This window comes from Nymphalis io, chromosome 27 (genome assembly GCF_905147045.1).
Source record: "Nymphalis io chromosome 27, ilAglIoxx1.1, whole genome shotgun sequence".
In the NCBI taxonomy this organism is placed as follows: Eukaryota; Metazoa; Arthropoda; class Insecta; order Lepidoptera; family Nymphalidae; genus Nymphalis; species Nymphalis io.
Window position 1 is genome coordinate 7,898,483 of NC_065914.1, and position 18,631 is coordinate 7,917,113.

The 18,631-nt window shown below is 36.7% G+C and overlaps 1 protein-coding gene across 1 annotated transcript in view; it reads left to right on the top strand.

Moving 5' to 3' along the window:
* The window catches only part of LOC126778826 (organic cation transporter protein-like), a 38,304-nt gene extending 19,673 nt beyond the window's left edge, over nt 1-18,631 (top strand). The window contains exons 3-12 of the mRNA XM_050502527.1: nt 7,130-7,322; nt 7,630-7,759; nt 9,241-9,369; nt 10,664-10,856; nt 11,069-11,174; nt 12,428-12,678; nt 13,191-13,270; nt 13,781-13,956; nt 14,558-14,730; nt 15,046-18,631. Coding sequence (XP_050358484.1) covers nt 7,130-7,322; nt 7,630-7,759; nt 9,241-9,369; nt 10,664-10,856; nt 11,069-11,174; nt 12,428-12,678; nt 13,191-13,270; nt 13,781-13,956; nt 14,558-14,730; nt 15,046-15,190 — 1,576 coding nt within the window. The 3' untranslated portion in view covers nt 15,191-18,631. The remainder of the gene's footprint in view (nt 1-7,129; nt 7,323-7,629; nt 7,760-9,240; nt 9,370-10,663; nt 10,857-11,068; nt 11,175-12,427; nt 12,679-13,190; nt 13,271-13,780; nt 13,957-14,557; nt 14,731-15,045) is intronic.

Consider the following 18,631-nt stretch of genomic DNA (forward strand, 5'->3'; position numbering starts at 1 on the left):
ATATAGGTAACGAATTAATATGAAGTTATAAGCTTATTATCTTTCTAGAGATTTTTTTTCTAAAATGTCTTGTGTTAGGCTCTGATTAAAATCCGTTAAGCCAATATTTTAGAGAAGTAGCTGGGCTCCTATATATATATAATGTCCTTTCAAATTTCGAAATTTAGAAAAACGTTCAAATGCACCAAAAAAAATCTGGTAATATCATTAAGCACTGTTTCAGATTTCTGTTACATATCTTTTGTAAAAACTTATATAGATAATTACAACCAGACTTAGGACAAACAGACATGTTCATGCACACAAATGTCTGTTCTGGGTGGGGATAGAACCCACAATCTTTGGCGTGAGAGGTAAGTATCAACCACGGCAACCGGCCCGTCGAAATTATTTAATTTTGCATTTAAGGGTTTCGTTTGCACAGCCTTCATTATCAGATAATACTTGTGCTATAAATAAAGCTTACAATGAATATTCAAATGCTGTAATATTTAAAACCAACCTGATTTTATTGTTTTTATAATTACAATAATTAATAATGACATTTGAATTCAAGGTGATTCTTATAATTATTTCAGTGAAAGATTCATTGCTATAACGAATTTCTTATTTAGTTTACAGGCTGTTATGCCTGTCTGAATTTATCCTACAGCTTATGAATATTTTTTTCCTCCTGCCCCATTGGTCTAGTTAGATATCCAATCAAAACATAAATGTGAAATAAAAGCCAAGTTCAATTCTATGATATATGCCTTGGTTGTTGACTTCAACGACAAAAGAAGTGAGATCTAAATAGGTGCCAAGTTCAATGGTCAGTCCTGAAATTTATTTATAACAACATAAAATAATTTATTATAAGTTAAAGTAACATTTCTTCTTCTAACTTAGGATAATATATTGAAGCCTAAGGTCTGACTTGGCTAGTTATCATATACGAATTATTATTGAGTACCTACAAGTAAGCCAAATTTTCGGAAGAATAAAATAAGAACTTACAGCTTTAGAACTTGCGAAGGCTATAATATAGGCGTTAAAGTTCAGATACAGATTCCATCGAGAAGAACCGATTACTTCAGTGATACGAAACCCGGAGTTGCATCCGCAATCTTTTGTTAATAATCACGTATTATAACTACTGAGCCATCCCTGTTATGTATTCATAGTTACATTGAAATCTAGCTTCGTGATTAATTATGTCACGAGAGCAAATACATAATTCATGCTATGTATAATTCTGTGAGAAAATCGTTATGTAAACCAATTTATAAAGATACTAGCTGCTTCGCGTGATTTCACTTTGCCAACTTGGCCCATGATGATAACTGTTCACCACTGCCTTTACTTTGGCAGTATAAGTATATTAACCAACCTATACATCGCCAATGCGCCACCAACCTTGGGAACTAAGATGTTATGTCCCTTGTGCTTATATCTGTTTTGCGGTAAAATATATGATCAGTGGTTATACCAAGCCAGGGTTACACAAAAACCTTCCTCAAGTACTACCACCAAGTACATCGATAAATATGTATGTAACTACGGGAAAGAACACAATAAGAAATAAATAATAAGTCATTTGTATAAGTGAATTTTTTTTTTGCCTAAATGTACGCTACAAATATAAACTTAACAATATACACGCATATAATACATTAGGCTTAAACCGGGGAGTTACACTGAACGCAATGCATTTATCATCAAAAACATATAAACACACAAATTGAGAAATTTACACAGTGCTATCATTCGTTGCCGTCATAAATAAATTTAAACGTTTTAACGTGTTGCAATTATAATAATTAAGATACAAGAATAATAAGAGAATTTATCAATAACCTTCGTTAGTACGGATATCCGGTATACTAACGGGCACATTTTCGCAAGGTTCAAATTCTACAGACATTTGCTTCAAATTCTTAATAGCTAACCTGATTCCGAGTATATATACACGAATAAAATTGAGTCTTTTTTTTATTTAAACGAGGAAGGCAACCTAGTGACGGGGTCAGATAGTAAAGTTAAGTCTTATTTATTCCACCAGACTGGTCCAATGCGGTTTGGTGGATGTGCATATATATAACACATTTCAATTAGACTTGGCAAATTGTATGAACGAAATAACTGAGATGGCCTAGTGGTAAGAGTGCGTGAATATCAACCGATGATTGTGGGTTCAAGCCCGGGCAAGCACCGCTGAATTTTCATGTGCTGAATTTGTGATTATAATTCATCTCGTGCTTGACGGTGAAGGAAAACATCGTGAGGAAACCTGCATGTGTCTAATTTCACTGAAATTCTGCCACATGTGTATTTCACCGACCCGCATTGGAGCGGCGTGGTTGAATAATCTCCTAAACCTTTTCCTCAAAAAGGGAAAGGAGACCATAGCCCAGCAGTGGGACATTCACGGGCTGTTACTGAAATAAAACTATGCCGTAACTACGATTGAATATATTTCGTAATTGTTTATGTAACTATTGACAACTTGAACTTGAAAATTAAGGTCAGATTACTTGAGGTCATTGTATTCGTGTTGAGAATCGAAAATTTAATTAATTCACGATACTAAAAAATATATTGAGATGTATAGCGGTTTCTCGCATCTATTTTAATAAATTTCTAAGAATACTACTAAGCTAATATATATAAATTTTGTGAAAGTACTATTATATAAGATTAATACATGATTGATTACATGAGATGTCATAAAACAAATACAAGAACTCAAATGGAAATGGGCAGGATATTTACAAAGACTGGAGTCTAACAGATGGACTCAAGTGGTGACCGAGGTAGGCCCCTGAAAAGATGAAATGATGATATCATCAAAATAGCTGGGAATCTTTGGCCCAGGATAACAAATCAGAGAGAGAGATGAAAGGAGTTGGAGGAGGCTTTTACCGCAAACGGCGGTCCTTACACCGTCGTAGAGTAAATAACATTACTAATATAGGATATAAGTACAGTAATACTAACCAACTAACGAAACTTCAATTATTGTTATTTAAAAGGTTAGTATAGTATAGTAACAGCCTATTAATGTCCCACTGCTGGGCTAAGGCCTCCTCTAACCTAACATAATAAAAAGGTCAGTGTTTGTAACAAATAAAAGCTTTTTATTTATTTATTATTACATAAGTAGCTATAAATCGCAGTTTCATCCGCTTTAAATTCATACAATTGACGTGACAAGTATGAATTTCATGTTATTTCTTGTGTTAAACAACATAGGATTAAACGAGTTGGTATCGAGGACAACGTTTCTTTCAATAAACATATCTTGTTTATTTACTTACTATACAAAATGTTCAAGGAAGTGTCGAATTGATTGTCAAAGTCAAAACTTGCACTACGATTTAATTAATGAAACTTAAAAGTGACGATGAATATTTAAATATATATATAATTATAATAATATCCTGGGACATTATTCACACACGGCCATCTGATCCCAAACTAAGCAGAGCTCCTACTATGGAAACCAAATAACTGATATACTACATATACTACTTTTCTTTTGTAAATACATACCTATATTATATAAATTAATAATAAATAACATTTTTAAAAGCAAGCATTTTTATAATATACAAATTTTTTAATCTAGTCAGAATGGGCGTCTTGATAATGGCCCACAGTAAGAAATATTAACAACGCGCTATATCGATAATGCACCACCAACCTTGGAAATAAGATCCCTAGATGTTATCCCTTGTGCCTGCAGTTGCACTGGCTCACTCACCCTTCCAATCGCAACAGTATTGTTGAATACTAAATTACTATTTGGATATATACGATGCGCAATTTGTGTACAAACGAGCTGGCACAAAGCCCTACCACCAGGTACATATCTAAATATTAAAACAAGTACACCGAACCGAACCGAAACAGCCTGTGAATGTCCCACTGCTGGGCTAAAGGCCTCCTCTCCTCATTTTGAGGAGAAGGTTTGGAGCTTATTCCACCACGCTGCTCCAATGCGGGTTGGTGGAATACACATGTGGCAGAATTTCAGTGAAATTAGACACATGCAGGTTTCCTCACGATGTTTTCCTTCACCGTAAAGCACGAGATGAATTATAATCACAAATTAAGCACATGAAAATTCAGTGGTGCTTGCCCGGGTTTGAACCCACGATCATCGGTTAAGATTCACGCGCAAACAAGTACAGTTATATATTAACAAATGCAATAAATATATAACTCAGGAAGAACATTAAGGTCATATATAATGGCAATAAATACGGTTATTACATCAATAATAACAAAACAATCAGTTGGGCTGAACAGAAAATGATTAAAAAATCAAGGTCCACAGTTTCGCTATTGTGATGCAAGGTCCTTCCTCGTTAATAACATAAATGTGACTACAGAGCTTATATAAGTTGGTATTGACTAGACAAAAGGACCACTAATGAGCTTAATAAATACGTCATCGAGTGTTCAATGTATTATCGTAATATTCAAACAACTAACCCTACTTTGTATGGTATAATACAAAAAGAAAACAGATATTTTTAGTAACAGCAAGTTAATGTCCCACTGCTAGACTAAGGCCTCCTCTCCTTTTTGAGGAGAAGGTTTGGAGCTTATTCCACCACGCTGCTCCAATGCGGGTTGGCAGAAAACACATGTGACAGAATTTCAATGAAATTAGACACATGCAGGTTTCCTCACGATGTTTTCCTTCACCGTCAAGCACTAGACGAATTATAAACACAAATTAAGCACATGAAAATTCAGTGCTACTTACCCGGGTTTGAACCCACGATCATCGGTTAAGATTCACGCGTCCTAACGACTAGGCCATCTCAGCTTCTCTTGGATATTTTTTAATCAATCAGCAATTAATAAGGTTGAAAATTACGCATTATATTTTATTAAAAAAATCTAGTGGTCTGTACAAACAATTGTAGCTAAAGACCATACAGACCCCATAACAAATGTTAACCATCGCTTACATCACCAATGCGCCACCAACCTTGGGATCTATGATATTATGTCCTTTGGGCCTGTAATTACACTGACACACTCACCCTTCAAACCGCAACACAACAATACCAAGTACTGCTGTTTTGCGGCAGAATATCTGATGAGTGGGTGGTACCTACCCAGACGAATTTGCACAAAGCTCTACCACCAGTAAACTTAGAACTACCTTCTACGCTATCACATTTTATTTAACTTTAACGCTGGCTAAATTAATTGAAAACAAAGAAGAAGCATATAAAAACTCACTAGGCTTGTCCGGTTGTGAACCCACAATTAGCTGCTCGATATTAGAATAAATAAACTTATTAATATCAACATAGTTTACCGCTAAATACGTTCCGGTTAAAGAGTGAGTGAGCCTGTGCAACTACAAGCGTAAGGAACACCGTCAAGCTGAATCCGTACATATTTTCAAGAGTCGATTGCATAATTATCATTTATCAATATGACTATAGCATGTTGTATTGCGCAATAAAGTATATGATTATTTATTTCTTATATAAGTTGATATGTACGAATGTTGGTATATTACATATTTGTATTAAGCTCAATAAATTTTAACTATAAATTGTTCGCACACTATGCCCGATTAGTGATCCTGGCTAAAAAAAAACATAAACATTTCTCTTAGAGGTTGCCTGGAAGAGATCATTATGAGTGATGAGGCCGCCTTTGCATACTATATGTACTACTTGTTATTATATGTTATTAAATGTTTGTAAATTGTGTGCAATAAAGGATTAACAAAATAAATAAATAAATTATATTTTAAGTCCCAAAGTTGGTGACGCATTGGCTATATAAGGGTTGGTTAATGTAGGGAAGCGAGAATATTTCTGCTTTTTGCGAATAAGGTAACTATCGCGAACAAAGAAATTTGGCAACTGCTTTCTTTGTCGCACTTCCAGAAAATGGAATTCCTTACCAGCTCACGTGTTCCCCTCCTCTTACAACCCGGGTTCCTTCAAACGAGGCGTGAAGAGGCATCTTGCGGACCGGCAAGGCGAAGGCGGCTAGTGCAGAACGTTTTTCCCGTCTGTACTGACCGTCGTCGCGTTTGGACTCTACTACCACTTACCATCAGGTGGAGTAGAGTCATTTGCCCTCCCGGCGAATATAAAAATATATATATATAAAACTATGGCTTAACAAATACTGGTTCCGCATTAGGCTGTGATAAATATAATCTTGATAAATATACGAGGTTTTAATTATGAAGTCGCTATTTATATAAGTCTTACAGTTATAGGATATATATTAAGTTACACCTAATACACAATACGTTAATGTTACGTACACTATCAATGTCCCTTGGCGATGTATTCTCAGAAAAAACTTATATCACAAGAGTTCATTAAGCAAAGGTTCCACTTTAAAATAAATCACAAAATTCGATTAAATCATCAAAAAAAAACCAGCCATTGCTATCTAAGATTAATTTCTATGATCACGAATTAGAGCAAAAAGGGTCTCGCTCGGGCGGTTCCTCGACAAAAAACTTTTTATTATCTTCAGGAAAAACCTTAGAATTCATCTAAAAAACCAGAAATTATGGACTTCGTGCGTCAAGTTACGCTTTATAGCATTATGTCGAGTATTTAATCTTATTGTAACGGGCTTTCATGAAAAGATTTATCGCTCTTAGAAGATGATAAATATACACCCATACATCGTTTTTCCTTTTTCGTTAAACTTTTTTTTTATAAATGAATTAACGGGGAAAAAAGAAAAGCCACCACCGACGTAGGAAATATTAACAACTCCTTACATAGTCAATGCGCCACCAACCTTAAAAATTATGATGTCTCTTGTGCCTAAGTATATCTGTTTGGCGGTAGATTATGTGATTACTACCACTAACCCCTACTCATACAAAGCTACTACCAAGACTTGCATGTAATTAAATGCTATAAAGTTTTTACCTATTAATCCGTCTACATTTACGATAAAATTAATTATATATGGTAAAAACTTTTTGCATCATCATAAAATTCATACCAATTAATTAATAAAACCTGGCATAAAAAACTTTATTTCCGATTATGTATACAACCATTACGATATAACATAAAATCATGACAAACTAACTTTACTTTTATAATGTATTTAATAAATTCTTATCTCAATGTTTTTTCAGACGAGCTCTCGCCATCCCGCCCAATACAAACGGACCATTCGCCCATGACCGTTGTCATATGTTCTCTGCGGATTGGGCAGCCGCTCTGGCTCAAGGCCGAACCACCCCTGACGACGAATGGCCAATCATACCATGCACGCATGGCTGGGAGTACAACAGGAGTGATGTCCCGTATGAGACCATTGCTTCACAGGTGACGACAATCATCTTTAAATCACCACCAAAACACACATACAGCATCATCATCACAATAATTCTATATGACTTTTACAGAGTAAATTCCATCTCAACCCCATGGGTGTATACCCCATTCCAATCCAAAAAGTAAAGATAAACAATCTTTAGATTTACATATTCCATCCATTTCTGATATATAATGCACTACAGACAGTTCTTGATTAATATATCTATATTTATAATAAAACACATTTTAACTTTATAACTTCACTAAAATTCAAAACGCCATTTTTTCCCAAATCAATGAATATTTCTTTCCGCAGCTTGATTGGGTGTGTGACAAGGATAACCTGCCCGCCACAGCCCAAGCTATCTTCTTCTGCGGGGCCATCGTCGGAGGGCTGGTCTTCGGCTGGATAGCTGATAAATACGGCAGAATTCCCGCTCTAGTCGGTAATGATATTATAATTTATATTTTAGTTAAATATTTAGATAGAATTAAAATAATCATATAATTAATATTCAATAGTATATAAAAGTATTTATGACAAAATTATTAAATTCGAAAATCCGAGATGGCCTAGTGGCTAGAACGCGTGAATCTTAACCGACGATCGTGGGTTCAAACCCGGGCAATCACCACTGAACTTTCATGTGCTTAATTTGTGTTTATAATTCATCTCGTGCAACTCGTTTGACGGTGAAGGAAAACATCGTGGGGAAACTTGCAAGTGTCTAATTTCATTGAAATTCTGCCACATGCATATTCAACCAACCCGCATTGGAGCAGTGTGGTGGAATAAGCTCCAAGCTCCTCAAAAGAAAGAGGAGGCCTTAGCCCAGCAGTGGGATATTAACAGGCTGTTCCTGTACTGTATTAAATTCACGCTTTACACTCAATAGTCTAAATTCAAAGCGGGTTAAGCTACGAAGCGTTTAGCGCTTTAGTATATAACAATATTATATACTAAAATCTTATCCGAAACGTGCCGCAAAAAAACATTTATATTATTATAAATTTTATCACATACACTGTCTGATAATTAAAAAACTTCACAATCAAAAATTATCAAACCGTTTCTGGGATCTTTCACACAATGTTCCACAATCTTTTTTGGCACACAAAAAACCCTGTGTAGTAAAAAGAAGCACCTTTATATATTTATTACATTCAATAAAGTCGGTACTATATTAGCATATGCGAGGCATTCGTGCGATACAGTCGCCAATTGTTATCAATTCGTCATTATACATGGTGTTCTAATCAATCAAAGTATTGTCAGGTTGTAAGTGAACACTAAGCAACGCGTGTTTATTGTATACGTTATTACAAATCAGTGAAGCGATAAATCGAGTGTAGTGTATATGTGTGTATTTCGGAAAAAGAAAATTTGCAAAAAGAAAAACGAAACAACTGCTTTTTTCGCGCGTGAACTTTGTCGTGAGTCTGTATTATGCTTCAATAAGATTCGTAGCATTTTACTTTCACACTAATCAACTTAATAACTTTGAAATACGAAGAGAGGATAATTAAAAAAAAAATACTTATTAATAATATGTCAGAAAAAAAACGAACAACAAGATTTAATCCTGCAGCATAATGTTGCAAAATTTTATATTGAAAATATGGTCAATTTTATTTTTTCTAACTTAAAAAAACCCACTTAGCGATTTCATAACAAAAAATCGACTAAGCCTATCGATAGACAAAAAAACTGTCGATCGGCCAATGTTACTAGCGTGAAAAATCCCTAAGTAGGACTCTCTCTCTCTGTCCTTATTAATTTGACATTCGAAAGAAGAAGACACAGCATTTTTTAATTAATCATCCACTAAACAAGCTGCTTATGTTTATTTTTAACATAATATTAGAATTTATTAATAGGCTCAACTAATAATATAAGGTAATAATAATATAAGTTTTATAATTAAAGGTACAAATCTGGTGGGGTTCGCGGCTGGTATTGCGACGGCATTTTGTAACACGTTCTGGTCGTTCGCGCTCTGCCGGTTCCTGGTGGGGCTTGCGTTCGATAACTGCTTCACTATGATGTATATTCTTGGTAAGTCATACGTTCAAATTTTTACACTTCACATTCAAATTTCCTTACGATTTTTTCCTTAAAATATATTGTTACGCGTATTTGCTAAGTACATTTTTTCAGGAGTTAAGTAATTTTCATAACATCGTAACTTTTATATATATGTATAACAAGGTAGACGTGATATTTACAGTACATGCGTATATATATACTTATTTTCGTGGTGATTAGTTGAGCCGCGTAATAAGTTAATGTGTTCTAGCGCCATCTAGTACTATGCTGTTCTAACTTTCACGATATCCAAGCAATTGTTTGACCGCTCATCATGAACGACTTGCCTATTCTTTTCAAAAAGATATACCAATATCTGTTTTGATATATATTATTATTCTTAGTCACCAGCAATGTCAATGTCCGATGCAATCTCCAAAATAGAATTGCTTCCAGAAGCATTTGGCAATTGTCAATGAAGTTGGAACAAACGTTGGACGTGCGCTGCTTAAATGGATATATCATATTACTTATATGAAAATAATGCATGGTGGACTTGTTCAACTCAATGTAACGAAACCTCTGCCATGTTATATATCTATGTGTTATCTTATCAATACACAATCACATCCTATATACAAAAGTGAATGTTGGTATATCTGTTTGTGATAAATACGGGAAACTTCCACCTATAAGTGTCCCCAACACTGTGCAAAAACTTCCTTTCCTATATAAGAGATAGCTTGGAGCTTTCCAACACAGTGTAATTAATAACCGCAAAACAGCAGTACTTGGTTTTGTTGTGTTTCGGTTTGAAGGGTGAGTGAGCCAGTGTAATTACAGGCACAAGGGACATAAAATCTTAGTTCCCAAGGTTGGTGGCGCATTGGTGATGTAAGCGATGGTTGACATTTCTTACAATGCCAATGTCTAAGGGCGTTTGGTGACCACTTACCATCAGGTGTCCCATATGCTCGTCCGCCATCCTATTCTATAAAAAAAAACATAACATCTTAGTTCTCAAGGTTGGTGGCGCCTTGGCGAGATACGGAATGGTTATTATTTCTTACCTCACCAATGCCTATGGGCGTTGGTGACCCCTTATCGTCCATATGCTCGTCCGCCTACCTATACTATAAAATAAAAAAACATGATCCTCCAATGCAGATAAGATATACGCGCCAAAATATGTGACATGAATTATGCAGATAAAAACTCCTTAGAACTTCGAACCTGCAATGTCCGGTTGATATTCATGTGCTCTAACCACAAGGCCATCAGCTCAGCTTCATAACAAACTGTAATACCAAATTATTTTCAACAGTATTGGAATACGTCGGACCGAAATGGCGGACGTTCGTTGCCAATATGTCTATAGCCATATTCTTCACGTTGGGTGCTAGCTTGTTACCCTGGATCGCACTGTGGGCTGATGACTGGAGGCGATACGCTTTAGGGATCAGTGCTCCGTTCATAATCGCCGCGGCTACCCCATGGCTGGTACCAGAGAGTGCGAGGTGAGGATTTTTTAAATTTCAAATTCAGAAACAAACGTTGCTGAGTATTATATGAAATAAAAAACTATAATTTTATCATAGAAGTAAACCTAAGGGAGGATGAATTGACTTTTGCAGAGAAACTTGGTGCTAAAAAAAATCTTATTAGCAATATTAAGCCGAATTTGATTGTAACTGTCGACATTAAAACAGGAACTGTTGTATTTCACCAGATGGCTCCTCTCTCAAGGCAAGATCGACAAGGCGTTAGTGATCATGAAGAAATTCGAAAGAATCAACAAGACGAAAATCCCAGACAAAGTTCTCAGCGAATTTACCGTAAGATTTATATATATGAGTAATATCTATTCATACATCCTATTCCAATCGTAGGAGTAAAGATTAACAAACCTCAGATTAACATATTCCAAACGATTTGCAAATAGCTCTGCTATGTTATACACTACAAATTGTCACTTTATCGCAATCGAATCGAAGCGTGATCGTTGCCGTTTTTCCGTTTTCCTATTCTTTAATTTAATTATCGACTATTGATGTACAGTAACAGTAACAGCCTGTTAATGTCCCACTGCTGGGCTAAGGCCTCCTCTCCCTTTTGAGGAGAAGGTTTGGAGCTTATTCCACCACGCTGCTCCAATGCGGGTTGGTAGAATACACATGTGGCAGAATTTCAATGAAATTAGACACTTGCAGGTTTCCTCACGATGTTTTCCTTCACCGTCAAGCACGAGATGAATTATAAACACAAATTAAGCACTTGAAAATTCAGTGGTGCTTGCCAGGGTTTGAACCGACGATCATCGGTTAAGATTCACGCGTTCTAACCACTAGGCAATCTCGACTATTGGTATAAAAGTTAACAATTAAGTTGGGTTTTTACATAACGGTATATGTTAACATATTATCGGTTCGGTACCAATTCGAATAAATACAGATGATTCAAAGTTGGATCGGAATTGAATCGGGAACGTGTCGAAATCGTTATAAAGTAGAATTCGGCCACAGTTCTCGATTAATACATCTATATTTATAATACCATTCCACTTAACAAGATATATCCACTTTAATTTTACTTCCAAATTTCTGATAACAACTTCGCTGACTTTAAAAACGCTATTATTTGGATCTTAATAAGTTATGTCACGTGCAGCAATGTCAATTCAAGATCAGTGATGATTATTTATATTCTTTCCGCCATTGGACTCCACTATTTATGTCTGAACGAGCTATTTTCAGATTCTACCAGTCTACTTTAAAAATATTTTTGCATTAGATAGCCTATTTATTCAGAGAATATAAAATAACCCTCCCACTAAAGGGGGCGGAGCAGTCACGTTTAACGCGAGCAAAACCGCCGGAAGCTAGATTAATACAAATTGCATGAATATGGACGCCATCTTTATTATATTTTAAGACGTATTTTGTTAAATTAGTTGTCTATCTAAATGTACATTAGAAACAATAGATTAATTATCATTGTTATGACGTTTTTAGGGGTTTACTGTAGCTATTTACTTTATGGTAATAAGCTGTTAAAATAATGAACTTAAAATTATACTTCCATTTGTTAGGAAGCGTCCCATAAAGCGATCAAGGAATCCGAAGCGGAGTCCAAAACGTATTCAGTTCTGGACATCTTCAGAACACCTCGTCTGAGACGGAATGCGTTACTGCTCATCATCATCTGGATGGCAATCTCTCTGGTCTTCGACGGCCACGTCAGGAACGTGGGGTCGTTGGGCCTGGATATTTTCCTGACCTTCACGATAGCCACGGCCACTGAATTCCCGGCTGATACATTTTTGACAATCGTTCTGGATAGGTAAGTTTAACTTTACTTACTCTCATAGAACTTAAATTTTTCTCATAATCCGATGGTATAGCAAATCCATAATTGAGTGATTTCAGACGCATGACCAAATGTTTCACTGCTTTGCAAAGCACAGGAGTCTTCCGACTTCCGGATTCATTGCTGCTGTTAAGAGATTTTCCCCAGAAACACTCAATTACCCTAATTATGTGCTAAAATATCTTCAACTTGCAACCCAATAAAAAAAATTCACTTCAGAAATCAATCATTTCTCTATTACGTCAAAGAATTTTTTAATCTTGAGATTCTACTCCTAATATCAGTTTTTATAGCAATATTTTTTTTAACCAAATGCGAACATACCTGTGAATAAAAAGTGTGTTATAAAAAGAAAAATATATATATTTAATTGAAAACCATTCTGCGTGGAAGCAGATCCAGGGATGGTGATGATTATGGTGATAAACTGACCATTCTCAACGAAGCCAACTACGCAGGTAATATACTAACTGAAATGTATTCAGATGGGGAAGGAGATGGCTCGCCTGCGGGTCCATGGTCATCAGCGGCATCTTCAGTCTGCTAGCTACAGCTGTTCCTGTTGGTACGTCAATCGTTCTGATTCCTTAGATTTTCGTAACGTTAAACACATTAAAATATTAAAATGGTTACTTTAGAAAAGCTTAGTAATTTTAGATAGTGTTATATATTAGAAAATATTTACATTCAGGCAATTCAAAATAACTGTACAAATATGACCGCGTGGTCGGTTGGTAAGTGCTTCAGTTCCTTTCGTCGGTTCGTCTCAGGTCTTAAGTGTTTATTTTGCACACTAACTTAGGTTATTAATCAGTCGAAAGCACAGTCATTATTGAGAGCCGTGTCCAGTGGTTAGAACATGTAAATATTAACCAAAGACCGCGGGTTCAATCTGGGCATACAAGGAAAAGCAATCGTGAAAAACTCGTTTTGTGTTATGTATCGGATGAAATCTGTCACATTCACGTACCGTCATTAGAGGAGCCTAATGAACTAAGCTCCTTAAAAGGTTAAGATAGCCCAGCAGTGGGACATTAATGGTCGGCCGGTTGTCTGTATCGCGGTGTTTGCGCAGGCGGCCCGTCGGCGACGCTGGCCATCCTGGGCCGGTTCGCGGTGAACATCTCGTACAACATCGGGCTGCAGTACGCCGCCGAGCTGCTCCCCACCGTGGTGCGCGCGCAGGGCGTCGCGCTCATACACATCATGGGCTACGTCGCCTCCATCCTGGCGCCCTTCGTCGTCTACCTGGTGAGAGCGCTCGCTTATCCTAACTGGCGGAAAGGAGGTGGTTGGGTGGTGGTAGAGCTCTGTGCAAGCCCATCTAGGTAGACACTACCCTCTCAACATAAACTCTACCACTGAACAGCAATAATTATACTTAGGAAGTGACATAACATTTTACATCTAAAGGTTGGTGGCGCATTAACGATGTATAGTAATATTTCTTGCAGATCCAATGTCTATGATCGGTGGTGACCATTCACTATCAGGCAGCTCATTTGCAAGTCTACTAAATAAAAAACCTACTTTCACAAACCCTATAAAGCTTAAATTATAAGTGGATTGTACCTAAACAATGCTGATATTTAGGCATACGAATCATCTATTTTCTTCGTAACTTCTAGGTCAAAATAATACCAATTTTTGGTGACCTTCAGAAAGGTACCCAGCTCCCTTGGGAACTGGGTTATGTGGGATTCTGACCCACTAAAACCACTGCGTGCCGTCCTTGGCACGGATCGGAGGCTGCGGGATCGTGTTGATATAACGCATCCGCGGCCTCTCTCGTGCTGTGCTCCGCTCGAGATCAAAATATTACCATAACGTAACGTGAAATCGACCTTTCCAGGCTAACATATCCCAAGAGCTGCCGCTCCTGATTCTCGGGGTCCTTGGAATAGTGGGAGGCATCCTGTGCCTGTTGCTGCCGGAGACCATGGATACGGAGATGCCGCAGACCCTCGCCGATGGAGAGAACTTCGGCAAGGATCAGCGGTTCTGGGACATGCCTTGTTTCCCACGGTATGATAACATTTCAATTTAACTTTATTCAAGTTACATGAAGATGAAGTTTTTAGATTAACAGTCTTTATAAAATAGACTGACTCGGTTTGGCAGCTCGCTTAGAAGGTTTCCAAGTAATTGGGTTTTTCGTTGGAATATTGTCAGGAACAGCCTGGAGTCTGGAATTCAGCATCATAGACTCACGTGCCTTAGAAACCTAGTAAACCAGTTGCAGCTCCGCTAGAATCTTCGATTGTATGGAATTCCCGTTCCATGGGGTTACGAGAGTGAAGGATAGAGAGCAGCTTAATAACTGTTCTCATATCGTTCCAGGAGTAAGCCGGAGTCGTCCGGCCCGTCCGGCCCGGTCGCGGACGAGCCGTTCCGGCGCGCGCTGCCGGCGTCCGGCTCGCGCGCGTCCGTCCGCGCGTCCGTCCGGCTGTCGGCGCGCCGGGCCGCGCCGCCCCTCGCCGTCTGAGCGCGGCGGACCCTTCACCTACTTGTAGTAATTTATTTTTTGTAACCCTTTGCTAATTCGATCTCCTAAATTGTTTTTTGGTAAAATTGTATTTATTTATTTAGCTCCATTGTAGGAGCTAGGCGTACCTCTTAGATAGGTCTCAGAGTTTTAATCGCAATCACGATAGCCTTGAATACAATTGAGGCGTAAATTGACTGTTTGTTCTTCTGAGTGTCCGGTTGATTGGTTTCAGAGTGGCTGAACTATGAGTGAATGATTTTATGATTATTTTGATTACCAAAGTCCAATATTTGGATTAAATTTGCTTAACTACTGAATTAAATGTGATTGCGATTCAAATTTTCTTCCAAATTCGATCATTTTAAATCACCCTCCAAGGGTTCGAAATTCAACAAATAAAAAAATCTAATTTCTAAATGGACGAAATTATATAATATGTCCATTTTGTTATAGTTTCTGATATTTCATAGATATCAACCAAAGAATCGATAAATCGATGCCTTATTAAAAATCTTGCCTTCAACACAACAAAAGCAGATATGGCGACTGTTCAGCCATATTGGATATTGAGCGACATACCGTGACCGCCCGTTATTCTTGCCTCTAACTGCGGGTCGAGTTTTAAATTGTTATCTTAATATTAATTATATTTAAGTTACTAATTAATAAATGTAAATATTAGTACTATAGTTATATAAAACCAACTCCATATATTATATTTATACATATTAAAGCGAAATACCATTTATCTGTGCATAAACAAGGAAACGGTTACTTTTTTAATTTTGCTAGCTGTTGAGTCTTGGTGTTAGGGTCCGTTCACACAGACCGGCTCGGAGAGGAGAGCAGATTTTTATCACGTTGGAAACAGTGTTTTGAGTGATTGTAGTAAAGTTTATTTTTGCATTTGCACCTTTTTTGTCATTAAAAATGCCTGAACGCGCTTCGTGTGAAGTAATAAAAGGAGCCGACCGGCTCCGCTTGCGTGCTCTTTCTCGCTTGCGCAGCCTGTCGAATGGTCGATGTGAAATAGTTGGCGGCTCCGCTCCGGCCAATTCCAAGCGTATACGACCCGGTCTGTGTGAAAAGAAAAAAGCAGGCCGATGCTCTCCGAGCCGGTCTGTGTGAACGGACCCTTATAATTAAAATATTAAACATTTCCTTACCGACAATCATAAGCAACGCACCTACAAACCCCTCCAAGATAATCACTTTTCATTCGAACAAGATTTCACCCCCTAAGGGATTATGTTTCGTAATAAACAAAGAGATATTCCGTAAGAAACTCGAAACTCACGTTTTTAAGATTTTTTTTCATTTTTTTAAAGTTTTCGTCCCCTATGGGGTTACGTTTCGCAGCATTCGAGTTACTTCTTAAGTAAAATCGAAATCGGTTTTTTGCGGTGATTTTCGAGTTCGTTCTTACATTATAAGTATAATACATATTTTGTTTTTATGAAATGGTATTTCGTATATATATGTATATAAACATATTAACAAATAATTGTAAGGTCAGTTAGTTTATAATAAGTCTAGATAGATTGTGAACTATTTAAATTATCAACTCGTTTTTAATAAAACGGATCAATTTATTAAATTATAAATACTAATGTAAAAGGTTATTATCCGTCGAAATTTTTGGAGCGCGTTAAGTAAGGGGATATTAGTATCAGATATTAGGTATTAAAATGTTTGAGTTTTTTTTTTATAGAATAGGAAGGCGGACGAGCACATACCCATATGCTCGTCCACCTGATGGTAAGTGGTCACCAATGCCCACAGACATTGACATTGTAAGAAATGTCAACCATCGCTTACATCACCAATGCGCCACCATCCTTGGGAACTAAGATGTTATGTTCCTCCTTAGGGTGTGACTTGGTCCAGCAGTTTAGTCGTGAAAGGAAACATCAGACACTGTTTACTCCCGAAGTACGGAGGGACCAAATGATGAACGAAATAAGAACTATATTTCACTGTTCACTTCACTTTAATAAATTTGATAGATTTTGTAACTTTTTTTTTGAATGTACGCTGTTGGCCCTATTGTCCCTTATTGGCCCTATTGGTCACCGGGCGTTGGAGCGAGCACTAGACTCCGTCTACTCTGTAACATTGACATTACGTATACGTAATATTATAAAAAAAACTTGGACAGCGCGATTCAGGAATTTCAAATAATGAATCAACGCCATCTATTGACAAATAATAACAAACATGTTTACTCTTAACAGACAGAGTTCCTTTCGCATGCATAATATTATGCTTCTCATAATTTTCTACAGTTAACAATCTATCTTTGTTTATTACAAACGAACTTACCTTACAATTTCACGCTCACATATATGTAACACATTTCAAATAATATTGATAATAATTTCATTTATAAATTTCGTATATAAACAATTCCATTCATCCGCCTATATTGTATCTTATGTAATAATAACTTTAAATAAGTTAAGTATTTATATGAAGTACAAAAAATGGGAACATATATAACACGATAGAATGAGACACATCTATATAACTATCTCACTCACACCAGATAATTCACTTCCATATAAAAAGCATGTCATTTAATTTAAAAAAAATGATGGTGATGATGGTGTCAGTCCCAAGGTAGTCACGAGAATCGATGTGTAAGCGAAACTTACCCTGACGTCAGTTGACGCTCGAAATCTTTTACTCGTCTGATGCACAAAGTCTAACCTAAGATTTTAACACATAAAAAACAAATGACTGTGACAGCTTTTGTGAAAATTCATTTGATAAACAATATATGTAATAATAATTCCATTCAAACAATTACTCAATCACACAAGCCGAGATGGCCCAGTGGTAAGAACGCGTGATTCGTAACCGATGATCGTGGGCTTAAGCCCGGGCAAGCACCACTGAATTTTCATGTGCTTAATTTGTGTTTATAATTCATCTCGTGCTTGACGGTGAAGAAAAACATCGTGAGGAAACCTGCATTTGTTTTCACTTAAATTCTGCCACATGTGTATTCCACCAAACCTTATTGGAGCAGCGTGGAAATAAGCTCCAAACCTTCTCAAAAAAGGAGAGGAGGCCTTAGCCCAGCAGTGGGTCATTCACAGGCTGCTACTTAATTACACATTTAGAAGATAGAACATAACCGATATATAACGATTTTTAATTTTAAACAATTCCATAAAAGCAATCATACTCCAATATGTTAAACACATACGTATAAATCTTGTTTACTCTCTATCTCTTTCTATCATCATTAATTCATCATTCGCCATCCCTCTCAAACAATACTTGTATGTATTTATAATTTGTTCAAAACCATTAATGTATTTTTAATTAAGAAATTGTCATTCGAGATGCCATTTAAAATTGTTGGTGCGAAATTATAAACAGACAAATTGTTTCTGTGATAATAAATAATTAAATAAAATGTCTTAAATGAAA